This window comes from Anomaloglossus baeobatrachus, chromosome 6, assembly GCF_048569485.1.
Source record: "Anomaloglossus baeobatrachus isolate aAnoBae1 chromosome 6, aAnoBae1.hap1, whole genome shotgun sequence".
Classification (NCBI taxonomy): domain Eukaryota; kingdom Metazoa; phylum Chordata; class Amphibia; order Anura; family Aromobatidae; genus Anomaloglossus; species Anomaloglossus baeobatrachus.
This window is the reverse complement of record NC_134358.1, coordinates 368,597,101-368,616,289: the sequence shown is the minus strand read 5'-3', so window position 1 is coordinate 368,616,289 and position 19,189 is coordinate 368,597,101. Positions and strand designations below refer to the sequence as shown.

The following is a 19,189-nucleotide window of genomic DNA, read 5'->3' as shown; positions in this document are numbered from 1 at the left end:
CCAGTTCGCTCATCTCTAGTTACTACCGGGTTACCATACCTTTCCCATTGACATTACTACATCTAATTCATGAAATAGATTGAAAAAGGGATTGAATACAGTCCTAGAAGTCCTCAGATTGTTTGTTACTAACATGTCTCAGCCAATTAGAGGAATTGGAGCCTGTTTTTTTTTTTTGTTTTTTTTTTTACAAATTTCCGAATTTCACCACTTGAAAAAAATATGCAAGTTTGGAATTAGCCAAATTTATAGTGCCTTGGAGAATCATACAGCCAAGCCACTTTTAGTGAAGAAGTAATGCTATATAAACAAAACCCCAAAAAGGATTGCAAAGTTGCATTCTTTTCCCTGTAATTTCAACAAGCCTGGAATGTTTTTCTGATTGGTGAAATTGATGAAGTCATTAAAAAATACAAATCGTCCCACAAAAAAGAAATCCTTGTATTGCTATGTTGCTCCAAAAATAAAAAAAAGTTACACTTAGTCCTTAAGGAATTAATCCTGTTTAGTAGTGTTCGTATACTGTATATTCACTGTGAAAAGGTGTTTACAAGTTCATAAAACCTTTAAAAATAGATATTTTAGAGATTGTACTTACGTAATGGTGTCAATCATATCCAATCCCATTTCAACACAGCAATGTGCATGATCAGTTTTTGGCTGTGTGAGTCCAGAAACACAGTAATAACAATCTCCAAGAATCTTTATTCTTCTGCAATGGTTTTCCTGTTGCAAATTACAATAGTTCATAATTGTAAATCATTTATTTTATAATGGCTTTTTTTTTATTAAATACAAGTTATAATGCAGATTAAAAATAAGAACATGAACTTTGGAGCTATGTGCATTCAAAGTACCGTATACTACTTCTGTGAATATCACATTACCTTTTTAGACCTTTAAAGGGAATCTGTCACCATGTTTTGCTACCTTATCTCTGAGCAGCATGAGGTAGAGACAGAGACCCTGATTCCAGCGATGTGTCACTTACTGAGATGACTGCTGTCATATTGATAAAATCATTAATTTTCTGCTGCAAATCTAGCAGTTCTCTAGAAACAACAGAAAAATATGATCTGCACTACCAGATATTGGCTTATCAGATGCGGTCGGAGAAGGAGTCTGCTCAGGTGCTCCATGGATTGCTGGCAAGGGGTGCATGCTAGTAGTTAGGCAAGAATCCGATAAATTTTCAATATTTATGCGTACAAGAATAGTGGTCGAATTTTAAATTAAAAAGACATCTGGGAAGACGTTCCTTTACTTGGTTAGATCGAGCATGTCCTTCTGGCAAATTTTGTTGTAGCAATTGCCGTTTTTGTCATCTACACACAACTATTAACCCTATAAAAATTGGTCCTTATTCACACTCCATTACACATTTGATTTCCTGTAAGACTAAATACGTGGTGTACGTTGTTTTTTGTCCTTGCGGGAGGTTCTATATTGGAAAAAACATTTGACCACTATATGTCCGTTTTAAGGAACATTATAACTCCATAACCACAGGTGACGGTTCCCCACGATTAATTAATCATATCCGGGATAGTCATAATTGCAATCCAGACTCTTCCCAATTTGCTGGCTTAATGAGGGTTAATCTCCATGTTCAGGGAGAAGACCTACATAGAACCCTATTGAGGGCTAAAGCCAGACTTATAATTAAGTATATGGCTCATGGGAACTTAGGTAGGTCTTAATGACAGGAATGACATTGGTTTTCTTGTGTTAATATGTCCAAACACTTTTGTTGTTACTTACCCTGTCCGTGTCCATTTTTGCACTGTGATTTGTTTTTATTGGTGGTGATGTGGATCAGGTGTAGCTCTTTAGAGGGAGGTGGTTTCCTATTACCTCCAAAGACCCATAGTAGTGCATTAAGCACGAAACGGTTATCGTCCATTGTATAAAAAGATAGATTAGATCCCGTGAATCCAACGTATTGTTACCCCTCTATAAATCACTTGTAAGGCCACATCTAGAATATGGGATTCAGTTTTGAGCTCCACATTTTAAAAAGGACATTCAGAAGTCAGAATCAGTTCAAAGGCGGCTAACTAGATTACTACAAGGAATGGAAGGCCTCCCATATGATGACAGGTTGAAAAAGTTAGATTTGTTTAGCTTAGAAAAAAGACATCTCAGAGGAGATCTCATTTATATGTATAAATACATATGTGGTCAATATAAAGGACTGGCACATGACTTATTCCTTCCAAAGACAATACTAAGGATCAGGGGGCATACACTGCGAGTGGAAGAAAGATGATTTTGGCAGCTATATAGGAAAGGGTTCTTTACAGTTAGAGCAGTCAGACTGTGGAATGCCCTACCACAAGAGGTAGTAATGGCAGATACTTTACCAGCTTTTAAAAAAGAGCTGGATGATTTCCTCAGTACACACAACATTGTTGGTTATAAATAGAGTTGAGCGCGGTTCGTGGTTCGAGGTTCTCCAGTTCGCGGCTCGAGTGATTTTGGGGGCTGTTCTAGATAGAACTAGAACTCGAGCTTTTTGCTAAAGCTCGATAGTTCTAGATACGTTCGAGAACGGTTCTAGCAGCAAAAAGACCAGCTAATTAGTAGCTGGCTTTCCGCTGTAATAGTGTAAGTCACTCTGTGACTCCCAATATTATGAAATTTCAGTGTATAGTGTGCGGGAACAGCGCATTCAGATCACTGCTGTATGGATAATCCCAGACACACACACAGCTAAGTGGACTTTTAGCCAGAGAAGCAACGGCATGTGTGATAGGATGTCCATGTCACATGTCCCTGCATTAAAAAACCGGACATTTTCCTCCAGCACGCCATTATCTGCCTTCTGCGTCCTTGGTGTCAGTCATCACTAGCGCAGCTCCTATCGCCGATACTGCTGTGTACGCTCCATACACAGCGCTGTACAGCATAGGGATAGCACTTTCTATCAGTCCTTTTAAGGGCTCATACCGGCAGGGTCAGAGCCATAGGTGACAGGTCCTGAAAACAGAGTTTAACAGCTACACAAGATGACAGCGTCTGTGTAGCTAAAGTCAGGGATTTCCTCTCTGCATTTCCCCATTAGGAGGGATAGAAAGGCAGGCTTCCTTTCCTTTACCCAGAGACCCACAACCCTACCACTGTACCCTCCTGCCCTTTGCACACTCAAGCTCATTGTTACTAAGCCATTATACTAGCAAACACTGAGTGAACTTAGTGGCATCTTAAACGTGGCTGTTGGACTTCTGTATCATCCCACAAGTGCAAAGATATTTGCAGCACCTCTGCCTGCATTGCACACTCAAACTCATTGTTACTAAGCCATTATACTAGCAAACACTGAGTGAACTTAGTGGCATCCTAAACGTGGCTGTTGGACTTCTGTATCGTCCCACAAGTGCAAAGATATATGTAGCACGTCTGCCTGCATTGCACACTCAAACTCATTGTTACTAAGCCATTATACTAGCAAACACTGAGTGAACTTAGTGGCATCCTAAACGTGGCTATTGGACTTCTGTATCGTCCCACAAGTGAAAAGATATTTGCAGCACGTCTGCCTGCATTGCACACTCAAACTCATTGTTACTAAGCCATAATACTAGCAAACACTGAGTGAACTTAGTGGCAGCCTAAACGTGGCTGTTGGACTTCTGTATCGTCCCAGAAGTGCAAAGATATTTGCAGCACGTCTGCCTGCATTGCACACTCAAACTCATTGTTACTAAGCCATTATACTAGCAAACACTGAGTGAACTTAGTGGCATCCTAAACGTGGCTGTTGGACTTCTGTATCGTTCCACAAGTGCAAAGATATTTGCAGCACCTCTGCCTGCATTGCACACTCAAACTCATTGTTACTAAGCCATTATACTAGCAAAAACTGCTGCAACTTAGTGGCATACAAAAAGTGGCTATTGTACTCCATTTGTGCCCCACAGGTGCCAAGCTATTTTTACAGCACCTCTGCATGACACCCTCCTGCTCTGTTTTTAAAAGCTATAATGATAGCAAAAACTGCTGCATCTTAGTGGCATACAAAAAGTGGCTGTTGTACTCCATTTGTGCCCCACAGGTGCCAAGCTATTTACAGCAACTCTGCATGACACCCTCCTGCTCTGTTTTTAAAAGCTATAATAATAGCAAAAACTGCTGCAACTTAGTGGCATACAAAAAGTGGCTGTTGGACTCCATTTGTGCCCCACAGGTGCCAAGGTATTTACAGCACCTCTGCATGACACCCTCCTGCTCTGTTTTTAAAAGCTATAATGATAGCAAAAACTGCTGCAACTTAGTGGCATACAAAAAGTGGCTGTTGTACTCCATTTGTGCCCCACAGGTACCAAGCTATTTACAGCAACTCTGCATGACACCCTCCTGCTCTGTTTTTAAAAGCTATGATAATAGCAAAAACTGCTGCAACTTAGTGGCATACAAAAAGTGGCTGTTGGACTCCATTTGTGCCCCACAGGTGCCAAGGTATTTACAGCACCTCTGCATGACACCCTCCTGCTCTGTTTTTAAAAGCTATAATAATAGCAAAAACTTCTGCAACTTAGTGGCATACAAAAAGTGGCTGTTGGACTCCATTTGTGCCCCACAGGTGCCAAGGTATTTACAGCACCTCTGCATGACACCCTCCTGCTGTGTTTTTAAAAGCTATAATGATAGCAAAAACTGCTGCAACTTAGTGGCATACAAAAAGTGGTTGTTGTACTCCATTTGTGCCCCACAGGTGCCAAGCTATTTACAGCAACTCTGCATGACACCCTACTGCTCTGTTTTTAAAAGCTATGATAATAGCAAAAACTGCTGCAACTTAGTGGCATCCTAAACGTGGCTGTTAGACTTCTGTATTGTCCCACTAGTGCAAAGATATTTGCAGCACCTCTGCCTGCATTGCACACTCAAACTCATTGTTACTTACTAAGACATTATAATACCAAAAATTGAGTAAACTTAGTGGCATACAAGAAGTGGCTGTTGTACTCCATTAGTGCCCCACTGGTGCAAATCTATGTGCAGCACCTCTGCATGACACCCCCCTGACCTGTTTTTAATAAGCTATAATGATAGCAAAAAATACTGCCATTTAGTGGCATCATAGAACTGGCTGTTGTATTTCATTATTGTCTCACTGGTGCCAAGCTATTTCTAGCACCTGTGCAGGACACCCTCCTGCTCTGTTTTAATAAGCTATAATGATAGCAAAAAATACTGCCATTTAGTGGCATCATAGAACTGGCTGTTGTATTTCATTATTGTCCCACTGGTGCCAAGCTATTTCTAGCACCTGTGCAGGACACCCTCCTGCTCTGTTTTTAATAAGCTATAATGATAGCAAAAAATACTGCCATTTAGTGGCATCATAGAACTGGCTGTTGTATTTCATTATTGTCCCACTGGTGCCAAGCTATTTCTAGCACCTGTGCAGGACACCCTCCTGCTCTGTTTTTAATAAGCTATAATGATAGCAAAAAATACTGCCATTTAGTGGCATCATAGAACTGGCTGTTGTATTTCATTAGTGCCCCACTGGTGCCAAGCTATTTCTAGCACCTGTGCAGGACACCCTCCTGCTCTGTTTTTAATAAGCTATAATGATAGCAAAAAATACTGCCATTTAGTGGCATCATAGAACTGGCTGTTGTATTTCATTATTCCTTTAGCTTTTCCTTCTGTTCATAGACAGCATCTCCAAGTGCACACCCGAAGAGCAATTTCTCCTCCACGTCTAAGTGTGGAGAGGCAGCTAGTGCGTATGTGTGTGCCGATTTACCCCAGCTGCAGCCTAACTACAGTGTTTCGCCTAGTGAGTATGCTCAGCCTGACTGTGCCATTCCTGAGGCTAAGTCTTCATTTCTGGATACAGCGCATGCTCCCACACTTAGTGCGAAAAGCCTCTTTGCACAGGTACTTGCACTCCGTGCCGGGTCTAAGTCCTGTGTTGTGCATAGACACCATGCTAAAGCTGATAGTCTTTTTTCAGAGACTGTATTTAATGCAACTGAGCATGCTCAGGCACTTACTGCATCAGAGACTAGGTCCGGTAATGAACTCTTTGGCCCTGCCCCTGATGTGGGGGGCCCATATAGACCACAGGGCATCAGGTGTCCTGACGATGTGGCTAGGCCACTCCCAAATGGCTTGCAGAGGCCCGCCCCTATGACCTGTCACCTCATTATTGATGGTCAGACGATGACTGGTGAGGTGTTTGTGTCGTGGCAGCCATGAGGTCATTATTGAAGTTTCGGTTCCAAATAGGATGCTAGTTATGCCACTCATGACATGTCACTCTGCTTTTGTCTCAAGGAGGTGCATTGTGGTCCACCCTGGTTTGGGGCGGACCAAGGATATAAAACGGGCTGGAGCCAACAAGGAGGTGCGCAGTCTTCTATTATGCTCCGAAAGAGCACACCTCCATGTGTTGAACCCATTGCGGCTTTAGGCCAGAGGTAGGCAAGGATAGGGCGTCGATGCAGGCCGCCACCACAGTTGGTAACGCAGAATGGTTAAGACCAGGTCCTGTCCTACAAGCCCTGCTTGTGCAGCCCAGTGGCATTAACAGGCCTGCTGCTGCTGATGCGCCTGCTGTCCACAGGTGTGGCCCCAATGCACACGGTCAGCGTACTGAATGTCCCCTGTGATGTTAACAGGGAGTTCCTGGGCTGGGTGGGCGTGTGGACCCTGTGACGCTAACAGGGCTCCCAGTCTCCAGATCCAAGTGGCGTCTAACTCGGTTCAGGCAACTATTAGTTTCATAGCCACACAGATCTGTGTCCTCCATCTAACCTTCCAGTTGCCAACAACTCCTTTTCCACCTGGGAGCATGGTGGACATTGACTGCTGATGGGGATATATACCTTTCTCTTTCTTTTCTTATTAATTTTCGTTATATAGCGGTAACATAGTATATACCACCTTATCCAAATCTGCCAGTCCCACCGTAACAGATGGTGTTTCTTCATCAAATGTTACTTTTGCTTAACCAACAAACCCACGGACAAAAACTTTTTTCCCCTTTCCAACACACCTGTTCCCCTTTCCACCAGCATCTGTCCTTTTTGAACTCATTTGGTATATGACCAAAAGTGCAACTCTGCAGGGACACCGTACTCAATGCCATCTCAGCACAGCAGCCAGCCGTCGGTCCCTCAGATGTGGACAAGTAAAAGACCATTTCCTCCTATCCATGACAAAGCGTTGAGATTCACTCTGTGCAGCACTGGTGTTTACTGGAAAAGCAGATCTAAGAATCCGTACTACCCTCTGCAGATACTCCTGTATACGTGCGTCCATTTCTATGGCAGGAATTATTTCGCCAAATTTTGTCTTGTACCGGGGATCTAACAGTGTGGCAACCCAGTAGTTAGCATTACTTCGAATTCATACAATCCGAGGGTCATGTTGTAGGTAGTGCAGCAAGAAGGCGCTCATGTGTCTTGTGCATCTAAGAGGACCAAGTGCTTGGTGTGTTGGTGGCAGAGAGGTGAGAATCGTGCCTCCTTCCTCTGCCCTCTCCCCCCAACCTCGCACAACCTAAATGTGAGCAAGCTCTCACTCATCTGCTGAGTCTTCCATGCCCATCGCCAGTTCGTCCTCCATTTCTTCATGAGCTCCTGCACCTTCCTCAACAATTTTTGCAGATACTATGCGCCCTTGTTAATCCCTCTCCCCCACCGTCCCTTGACTTCCGCCTAGGTGCCACTCACCGTCTGGACCTTGTAGATCTTATTATCCCTTCTGCATATGACTCCTCCTGTACTTCCTCCCCTTCCTCTTTGACCAACATCTGACTCCGAATAATGCATACAGTGTGCTCCATCTTGTAGATGACCAGAATTGTCACGCTGAGAATGGCATCGCCGGTGCTAAAGATCTTCGTCGATATTTGTAAACTGTGTAGAAGGGTGCATAGGTCCTTGATCTGACACCACTACAGCAGCGTGATCTGCACCACCTCTGGATCAAGTTAGCCCAGGGTATACGTCATACCGTATTTCAGCAGGGCTCTGCGGTGCTGCCACAGACGCTGAAACATGTGCAGATTCAAATTCCTGCATGTCGGAACATCGCATTTCAGGCATTTAACCGCCAGACCCTAAGACTTCAGGAGCGATGAAAGTTGTTGAGCTGCTGGGTGCGAAGGATGAAAGTGAGCACATAGCAGCGTGCCCGCTTTACAAGGCCATGTAGGCCGGGATGGTATTTTAAAAATTGCTGGAGAATCAGATTCAACACGTGAGCCATACAAGGCACGTGTGTCACATTGCCCTGACGAAGGGCCGCAGACAGGTTTGCATCATTGCCGCACACGGCTGTTAAGTCACCAACGTAGTCCACTCAATCAATTTGTACTCCGGTCGCCAGGTGACAACGTGTTCCTTTCGTGCATAGTGCTGATGATGGGAAAAGAGTTGATGCCAGCGGCGCAGGTGGATGCAGGTTATGCTCACCCACTGGGCTGCGTTACCTTGACAGATGCAGAACCACAGGCTGAATGTAGGTGGTGGGTATCTCACAGATGAAGTACCATCATTCAGCTACAACCAATGGGAATACACCGCACCCTTTTTTAGGCCCCTCCTGTCTGCAGACCACTTCCAGACAAAGCTATGAACCTCTTGTTACTGTTAACCCTAGTTCAGTTTTATGATTTTGTGTGCTTGTTACCTGTGACTATTTTTCCTGCTTGCTGTTTATGTACCTCGTTGGCCGATCCGCATTTCACCTCTGCTTGTTTTCTGATTAAGTCCTGGCCATCCCATTCTGTTCCTCTTCCTCAATTAATGTTTTGACCCTGCCTGACTACTATTCTCTGGAACTGCAGCCTTCCACAGGTATTGATCAACTTGGGCCCTGTGTAATTCCAAATCACTGTATAGGGGTTAAAGGGTTTCAGGGTTCTGGGTGTCCAGCTTGGTGAGTGGCTTCCCTCTAGCCTATCCTTTACAGCCCATCTGAGTGTGTCGATCCAGGCAGGCGTTACACCGTGCCCTCGACAGAAGGCCATGTAGGCCGGGATAGTGTTTTAAAAATTGCTGGACAACCAGGTTCAACACGTGAGCCACACAAGGCACGTGTGTCACATTGCCCTGAAGAAGGGTCGCAGACTGGTTTGCATCATTGTCGCACCCGACCTTCTCTGGCTGCTGGTTGAGTGTAGACAACCATTGATGAAACTCGGTCTTACTCTCCAGTGCTAACCGTCCACAATTCCTCAGCGATGTCTCACATTTCCCCTACATTTCAAAGTAAACATTTGACCGCCTGATGGCCTTGAGCTCTGCTGCCAGCGGAAGGATTGACACACAAGTCGTGGGGACGGCAAGACTTGTACAGCAAACCCTTCTCCATCTCTCGCCATAGTTACCCAGTGCCCAGTCAGCAACATGTAACTCCCCTGTCCATGCTTACTGGTCCAAGTATCGGTGGTGAAATGCACCCTGTCACACACAGAGTTTCTCAAGGAATCGGTGAGGTTGTGTGCGACCTGCTGTGGTAGCACGGGCACGCCTTTCTTGGAGAAGGAGTGACGACTGGCCATCAGCTCTTGGGGCACTGCAATGGGCATAAGGTCTCAAAAATCCTCGGTCTCAAAAGGGTGTAAAGGCAGCCTTTCTTTTGCCAACAAGTTGCAGATGATGAAACTCAACCTCTTAGGCATGTCATGCCCTTCGAAAATCATGTAAAACACAGCGAGGGGACTCCAACCACAGTCTCCCTCGTTTCCACTAATTGGGCCACACACACCCCACTTGATTGGCATCACTTGATCCCCCTTTTCAAAATGAAACAGATGCTTTGCATGAAACACTCTCAAAAATATGCGTGCCTTTCGCCTCCCCTGGCTGAGCCAGGGGAAGAAAAGTCCTCTGAGAGCCATGACTTGTTCATCTTGGTTCTTTTTTCAAAAGCGAGGGGACTCCAACCACAGTCTCCCTCGTTTCCACTAATTGGGCCACACACACCCCACTTGACTGGCATCACTTGATCCCCTTTTCAAAATGAAACAGATGCTTTGCATGAAGCACTCTCAAAAATACGCGTGCCTTTCGCCTCCCCTGGCTGACCCAGGGGAAGAAACGTCCTCTGAGAGCCATGTCCACATTGTCAGTGGACAGACACGTGTGCTTATCTGCCAGCAGACCCCCAGCAGCACTGAAGACAGGTTCCGAGAGAACGCTGGCTGCAGGACATGACAAGATCCCTAAGGCGTACGTGGCAAGCTCAGGCAATTTATCCAGATTGGAAGCCTAAAATAAGCAGGGCTCAAGTTGCACAATAATGGCATCGACGTTTCCTTGCATATACTCATATATCTGTGTCTCCTCCTCTTTTTCCTTGTCCTGCTCTTTTGTTTTCGTATGAGTATATGTCCTTGTCACTTTCCCATGTGTTTGTGTTGTGTTGTGAGTTGTTTGTCACCTTTTGGACACCTTTGAGAGTGTTTTCTAGGTGTTTTTATGTGTTTGTGAATGCCTGCCATTGTTTCCTATGCGGTTCGAGTTCGGTTCGTCGAACGTTCGACGAACCGAACTCGAACGGGACCTCCGTTCGACGAACCGAACTCGAGCCGAACCACGACCGGTTCGCTCATCTCTAGTTATAAATGACTTAGTGACCAAATGTAGAACTGGTGAAGGAAGGTTGAACTAGATGGACCTAGGTCTTTTTTCAACCTAAGTAACTATGTAACTATGTCCCCTGGGATGCCTGCACCCAGCCTCTTCCCCGCATGATTTTAGTACACCTTTTCGAATAAAGCAGAATTTTACGCTATGACAATGGTGAGTACCGCTTGCTTTTTCTATGCATGGACAAACTAGCAGTTCTCTGCATAACCTCGAGGACACCACTGATTGGCAGCGTTCTGCCCATGTAATGTGCACATAGCGCTCATAAGTCAGTAAGTGACACATAACTAAAATCTCTGTCTCCATATTATGCTGCTCTAAGAACATATTGCAAAAACCTGGTGACTTTCCCTTTAAGCTAAATTCAGAATATAAAATTTTTGCTATTATGGATACAAGACCAAAATTCAATGCAGTTCTCCAATCAATTCAGTATATCTGTAAGGTGGGAGGAAATCCACGCAAACATGGCAAGAGCATATAAATTCTTTGCAGATATTGTCCTTGCTGGGATTTCAACACAGGTCCCCAGAGCAGAAAAGCAATAGTGCTAACCACTGAGCCATCATGTCGCCATAAGGTTCAATAGAATCTCTATGTGGTTAGGTCACTCAAACAATAAAAGATACTTGCTATAAATGACAGTATAAACAGCCACATAAGTATGTTTGTAAATCGTATGTGGCCACACTGACAACTAACCAGGTAACTAAAATCCATATGAGTTAGGGCTTTTGTACACATTGCGTCGTGTCACTGCAGAAAATTCTGCAGTGATTTGACAGCACAAGTGCGCTTTAAATCGCTGCAGAAACAATGCGTAATGGATGCAGTGTTTCAGCAGAATAGATGCCGACTTCATGCGCTCTGTATACTGCCTCTCCCATAGGCCCCCTTCACACGTCCGTGAAAAACACGCACGTGTGTTACGGGCCGTTTTTCGGGTCCGTGTCCCGTTTTTGTGTCCGTTTTTATGGTCCGTGTGGCTCCTGTGTGAATTGCGTATGCTAGCCGTGTTTGTGTGTAGAACGTCCGTGTGTGCGTGTGGAATTAACGTGTATGTGTACGTGGAATGTCCGTGTGGAATGTCCGTGTGGAATGTCCGTGTGTGTGATGCACAATGTCGTTTATAAATGTCGGCTGACAGCAGACAGAGTTGCGCGATGAGAATGAACTCGGGTGAACTTCACCCGACTTCATCCTCATACCGCGGCTCTGTCTGTGTCGAGTACTGATTAGCGGTCACCTGTGAAGGATTCACCGGTGACCGCTAATCCCCCGAGTGACTGAAGTTTCCCCCCCTCTCTCATACTCACCGATCCCCGATCACCGGCGTGGCGCTGCACGGCATTCACACCGCTGCGGCGGCTTTTACTAGTTTGAAAAAGCCGGCCGCTCATTAAACAATCTCCTATTCCCTGCTTTCCCCGCCCACCGGCGCCTATGATTGGTTGCAGTGAGACACGCCCCCACACTGAGTGACAGGTGCCTCACTGCACCCAATCACAGCAGCCGGTGGGCGTGTCTATACTGTGCAGTAAAATAAATAAATAAATAATTAAAAAAAAACGGCGTGCGGTCCCCCCCAATTTTAATGCCAGCCAGATAAAGCCATACGGCTGAAGGCTGGTATTCTCAGGATGGGGAGCTCCACGTTATGGGGAGCCCCCCACCCTAACAATATCAGTCAGCAGCCGCCCAGAATTGCCGCATACATTATATGCGACAGGTCTGGGACTGTACCCGGCTCTTCCCGATTTGCCCTGGTGCGTTGGCAAATCGGAGTAATAAGGAGTTATTGGCAGCCCATAGCTGCCAATAAGTCCTAAATTAATCATGTCAGGCGTCTATGAGACACCCTCCATGATTAATCTGTAAATTACAGTAAATAAACACACACACCAGAAAAAAATCCTTTATTAGAAATAAAAAACACACACATATACCCTGGTTCACCACTTTAATCATCCCCAAAAAGCCCTCCATGTCCGCCGGAATCCAGGATGCTCCAGCGTCGCATCCAGCGCTGCTGCATGGAGGTGACCGGACCTGCAGAAGACACCGCCACTCCGTTCACTTCCACGCAGCAAATGAGGTGAGTAGCGCGATCAGCTGAGCTGTCACTGAGGTTACCCGCTGTCACTGGATCCAGTAACAGCGGGTAACCTCAGTGACAGCTCAGCTGATCGCGCGGCTGTCTTCATTAGCTGCGTGGAGGTGACAGGAGCGGCTGTGTCTGCTGCAGCTCCGGTCACCTCCATGCAGCAGAGCTGGATGCGACGCTGGACCATCCTGGATGACACCGGACATGGAGGGCTTTTTCGGGCTGATTAAAGTGGTGAACCAGGGTATATGTGTGTGTTTTTTATTTCTAATAAAGGGTTTTTCGGGTGTGTGTGTTTATTTACTGTAATTTACAGATTAATCATGGAGGGTGTCTCATAGACACCTGACATGATTAATCTAGGACTTATTGGCAGCTATGGGCTGCCATTAACTCCTTATTACCCCGATTTGCCAAAGCACCAGGGCAAATCGGGAAGAGCCGGGTACAGCCCCAGAACTGTCGCATATAATGTATGCGGCAATTCTGGGCGGCTGCTGACTGATATTGTTAGGGTGGGGGGCTCCCCATAACGTGGAGCTCCCCATCCTGAGAATACCAGCCTTCAGCCGTATGGCTTTATCTGGCTGGCATTAAAATTGGGGGGGACCGCACGCCGTTTTTTTTTAATTATTTATTTATTTATTTTACTGCACAGTATAGACACGCCCACCGGCTGCTGTGATTGGGTGCAGTGAGGCACCTGTCACTCAGTGTGGGGGCGTGTCTCACTGTAACCAATCATAGGCGCCGGTGGGTGGGGAAAGCAGGGAATAGGAGATTGTTTAATGAGCGGCCGGCTTTTTCAAAATAGTAAAAGCCGCCGCAGCAGTGTGACTGCCGTGCAGCGCCGCGCCGGTGATCGGGGAACGGTAAGTATGAGAGAGGGGGGGAAACTGACCGACAGACTGTGAGAGAGGGACAGACAGACAGAGAGACCGACAGAGAGACAGAGAGACCGACCGACGGACTCAGGGAGATTGACCGACATACACAGAAATAGAAAGAATAGCCGACATCACTAGAAATAAAAACACCAAACGGACACGGACTATAGGTAGATGCATACGTGTTTACTAACGTGTGTGCACATACCCATAGACTTTCATTGTGTCCACGTGTGCGTGCTCCGTGCAGATAACGGACATGCATCCGTGCAAAACGCAAACACATACGGATCACGGACACGCACACACGGACATAATGAAATAACGCACGTGTGACCACAATCATAGATTAACATTGGTGCACGTTTGGCCGTGTCTCCGGTATATACGGAAACGGACCAAACACGCACGTGTATCACGGACGTGTGAAGGGGGCCATAGACAGAGTGGGAGCTGCATCCAAAGCGCACAAATAATTGACATGCTGCATTTTTGAACACGTGGATTTGGATCAAAATTTCAGCATCCAAATTGCTGCGTTCACAAAAGCAACGTGCACACGGACCATGCACAATCTACATAGATTGTGCAGGGGATGAAGGATGCATGCATTTACGCTGCAATGCTATACACAGCGTAAATGTATGCAATACGCGCATGTGCGCACATGCCCTTAATGCCTGTCACTAGCTTTAATGTCCCATACCTATCTGCTCTAACTCCTAGAATAAACAATTCATGAGTGTTTTGTTTTGCAACCATTTGGGTTAAGTTCCCATAAGAAGTTATTGGTATATATACTTTTTATTCAAAGCACCACTCCAGTGGATGGTGTGAGGAGGGGGTTAAGCACTGGAGTGGCATTTAAATTCTAAGCCCCCTGCCCCTCTGATATAATCACCTTTCCGCATCTTCACAGGTTACCTACACTGCTTCAGTCCCACAGCGCCATCATGTGACAATAAGAAGTTACGTCACAAGTAAAGATGAGCAAACCTGTTCGGTAAAGGTTCACCAATTTCAAATTCTGTATGTTCTGCATGTTCGTTTGGGCTCTGTAACCCCTCCCCCCTCCCCCAAATGTCGGTAATGTTAATTTTTCTTAATTTTCTGTCCCCAATCGCTGGCTGCATTTCCAAAAATGATTTTTTTAATAGCATTTTCTGCTTTTGGTTAGGATTGTGGTGCTGTGTGATATGGGGATGTGTAAAATCACTTGAGGAGGCAGAGACCTCTGGACCGGGAGAAGCTATACACATGCGATGTCATGTTTTTTCTTTTAACTTTATTTGTGGATGTTGCTGCTGTCAATCATGACAAAACAATCACTGATCTCGGGGAGACCAGCCAGAGAAAACACTGCCGGCAGTCAACGAGGGTGCTCAACACAGTGAAATCCTAGGTGCTTTGCCCCCTGGGAAATATGCAAATCAAAAAAGTTCATGGAGCCTCTGTTAGAAGTCTCAACACAGAAACTAGCCAGATATCCCTCTGGGAAGGACCTAGCCAAGGAGTGTGTTTTCTCTGGCTGGTCTCCACGAGATCAGTGATTGTTTTGTCTTGTTGGTCTACTAGGCATTGCTTCCACCTGGCCAGAATCCTACTCCACACTGATGAGGGGCAATACCCCGAAACAGCTGTCTGTGGATGGATACCTGGCCTTGGTATTTCCCTTGTCACATCTTTAAACTTGTCAAAGAGTTGGATATTGACTAAAAGGGCCACTTAATATGGTGGTTATGGTGGTCAACTAAAAAGAGCCACTCCTTGGCTAGGTCCTTCCCAGAGGGATATCTGGCTAGTTTCTGTGTTGAGACTCCTAACAGAGGCTCCATGGACTTTTTTGATTTTCTGTCATCATGGCACAGCAAACATCAACAAGGTTCAAATAGAAGGGATTCTGTGATTGGCTGCCTAAGTGACATGTCCATGTGTATATAAATTGCAGAAATGTTGTCTTGGCATCATTTTGTGAATATGAAATGGTAGGAAAGGTGCTGCTGCTGGTGCTTTGGCCGATGCTGCTAGACAGCGAGCTTAGCTAGGGGTTTAATGCTAGGTAGTTGAGATAGATAGGAGAGCGATAGTTTACAATAGGGACATGCAGTATAGAGAAAGGTGTGTGTGCCACAAATCGGCACATTTCATGATCGAAATAGGGATTGGTACTTGTAATGCCTGCTAAAGAGTTGGCAGTAAAACATGTAGATAGGTATTGCTATGTATTACTGGCTGTTGAAAGTATGTAAACCCCGTCAGAGGTAATGCTATTTTTTTAGGCCAGGCACTAACAAGTAACAAGTGAGGCATCTAAAAAGTGGTTCTTGTCAATTTTAATTGCCTTGTCAAAATTCTGCAAACACATTTATATGTATTGGTAGTTAGACGTACATGGACGAAGAAGTTGCTAGAGATGCATCTAAAAAGTGGTTCTTGACAATTTTAAATGCCTGGTCAAAATTCTTTAAACACAGTTATAGATATTGTTATTTGTTAGAGCCTGGCCTAAAAAAGTTGGTAGGGAAGTATCTAAAAAGTGTGGACATAGGGTTGCAAAACATCTCTTTCAAAGGGGAAGGGTATATTAACCTTGAGTAGCAAATCACGACGAGGTTGCCATGTAAGGGGGAGTAGGCGGGTTGTTGGAGGTGTACATGTGGGAAGTTCTGTTAGTCAAATGTCTAGGGACTGCAAATGCTGGCTCATCCTATCCCATGAGAAATGAGAACAACTTCTGTTACTGGACAGCCTATTCCACTAGATTTCTTTGACAGTTACACTTTACTTCAACTTCTAAATGAGGCTGATAAACAGCAGGTGCTAGAGTGGATAGCAAGTGCTGCATCACGTGGCCTCTCCTCCTTTTCCTCCACCTCAACATCACACACAGTTTATTCTCCAGAGGTGCCACCCCAATAACACTTGTTTGCTCCCATGTCCCAAATCTCCAACAGGCAAACTGACTGTGGGGAACCACACATGGATGAGTCTCAAGAGCTGTTAATACATTCTATCCCATGGACATCAAAGGTCCGCTCCAAAGATTTCCAGACTATTGAGGAGGAAAGCATTTGCACTGATACCCAAAATATTTGTAAGTTAGATCCTAGCTCAGACATCAACTGACATTAACACCCGAGGTGGAGGTGATGATGATAAGTCTCAGATACCTGAGGCACAAGCGTACTATGCAGTGCTGTCAGGTCAGGAAGAAGAGGAGGGGGACAACATAGAGCATGACAGCGAAGTTGTAGATTCCAATTGGTGTGAACCCAGAGGCATAGCTGAGTAGCTAAGCAGATGGCGAGGAGGTAGCCGAGGAGGTTACAGTGGCGATTCCCGCACAAACATGTAGTGATCCAACCATGAGAAGCACTGCATCCTCAGCCACAACTCTGACTGTGGCCAACAGCGGTTGCGAGTCTGCAGTTCACAGGAGGGGTTGCCCAGCTTGGGCCTTTCTTGAGACCGCAAAAGATGACCCAACTTCTGTTATCTGCCAGCATTGTAAACAACGACTGAGTAGACGTAAAAATTCTGTAATGAAACAGAGAATTAAATATTTAGAGTGGGTCACAGACCCAGACCTAACACATAAGTGTAGGGGACCACTGTAATTAAAATTATATCAGAGAAGGAAAGTGGTACTAACCTAATAAAAAAATAATAATAAACACCTTTACAAGAGAAGCAATGGCGACTGGGCAACTGGTACTGGGGTACTGCGATGGTGAACAGGTTTTGGAAACCCTTTGTATCCACCAAGCAAATAGGCAGCATTTCCATGCCAACAGTTTCAATATGCTGAAGTTCAAGAACTTTGCTTTGCCATGTGTGAGAGGAAGTGGTCTTTTATGTGACCAAAACTACGGGACCGAGGGTTGGCTGCTGTGGAGTGAGGTGTATACGACCGAGCGGTGGACTAGGAGGGTGGTGTAGTGGGAGATGAAATGCTGGATTGAAAACTATGTGGTGTGCTTTGTTTGTTACATGGATCAAAAACACCAGGTACAGTAACTTCCGTAACACCTGATGGGCCTTCACTCACCCCCACTGTAGCAGGTACACAAGAGGAGGCTCTGCGGTGAGAGACCTGTGTTAGAATAGTTTTGCCAGTGACACTGGAGAAGGAAGAAGCATCAGCCGATGATTGACTTGGCAGCCGGTGGCTGGGTAAGCCAATTAGTCTGCATTTTAGAGCAGTGAGATTCCCACAGTAATGAATGTTGGTTGCAGATGTGCCTGTTCATGCATGTAGTAGTCAAATTATTTTAATTTTTGTCTCTACTGAATCGTTGTTTACAACGTGGGCAGATAACAAACGTTAGGTCATCTTTTGTGGTTTCAAAAAAGACCAGGCAAGGCAACCCTTCCTGTGAACTGCAGACCTACGACTGCTGATGGCCACAGCCAGGCCAAGTGGAGACCTGTGTGAGAATAGTTTGAAAGTAACGCAGGAGGAGGAAGAAGCTGCAGACGCGGTTAATTTGGTAGCCAATGGTTGGGTAGGCCCAGTAGTCCATATTTTAGTGCAGTAAAATATCCACAGTAATGCATTTTGATTGTGGATATGCCGGTTTATGCATATAATAGTTGGAGCATTCATTGCAGTCTCAAAAAAGGCCCAGGCTAGACAACCCTTCCTGCGAACTGCTGGCCACAACCATAGTTGTGGCTGAGGATGCAATGTTTCCCATGGCTGCATCACAATGTGTTTGTATGGGAATTGCCAACATAACCTTCTCGACTTCCTCCTCCTCCCCCTCCTCCTCCTCATTTGCTGAGCTACTCAGCTGCATGCCTCTGGATTTATACCAAGTTGGATTTACAACTTAAGCTGGGGTCACACTAAATGACAGCGACAACGACATCGCTGTTACATCACCATTTTCTGTGACGTAGCAGCGACCTTGTAAGTCGCTGTTATGATCGCTGCTTAGCTGTCAAACAGCAGTCGAAGCAGCGATCATAACAACAGTGCTGCAACATGTGCAGAGAGCAGGGAGCCGCGCACACTGAGCGCTGGCTCCCTGCTCTCCTAGCTACAGTACACATCGGGTTAATTACACGATGTGTACTGCAGCTACATGTGCAGAGAGCAGGGAGCCGCGCACACGGCTTAGCGCTGGCTCCTTGCTCTCCTAGCTACAGTACACATCGGGTTAATTACACCAAAAAATGAAGCTGGATATTCAGCAACGAGCGTCGACCTCACAGCAGGGGCCAGCTCGTTGCTGGATGTCACACACAGCGACAGCGACGGGACGTCGCTGCAACGTCACAGAAAATGGTGACGTAGCAGCGACGTCATTGTCGTTGTTGCTGTGTGTGACACCACCTTTAATCATCAGGCTTTATGTTGTCCCAATCCTCCTCTTCCTGACCCAACATCTCAGAACAGTACACGTGCACATCGGGTATCTGAGTCTCATCATCATCACCTCCACCCCAGGGGGTTAACGTCCATTGACGAGTGTCAGGATCCTGCTCGGACTCTACTTCATTCGATCTAAAATTCAACTGAAAAACATTTTAGGCATCGGTGCAGATGCTTTCATTTTCTTGAGTATGGAAATCTTTGG

General features: G+C 45.6%; 1 protein-coding gene across 2 annotated transcripts in view; it reads right to left on the bottom strand.

Moving 5' to 3' along the window:
• ADCY1 (adenylate cyclase 1) overlaps positions 1–19,189 on the bottom strand; it is a 1,189,286-nt gene that overhangs the window by 654,191 nt on the left and 515,906 nt on the right. For both annotated transcript variants that reach the window (XM_075315022.1, XM_075315023.1), the window contains exon 5: positions 599–726. In XM_075315022.1, the coding sequence (XP_075171137.1) occupies positions 599–726 (128 nt within the window). The remainder of the gene's footprint in view (positions 1–598; positions 727–19,189) is intronic.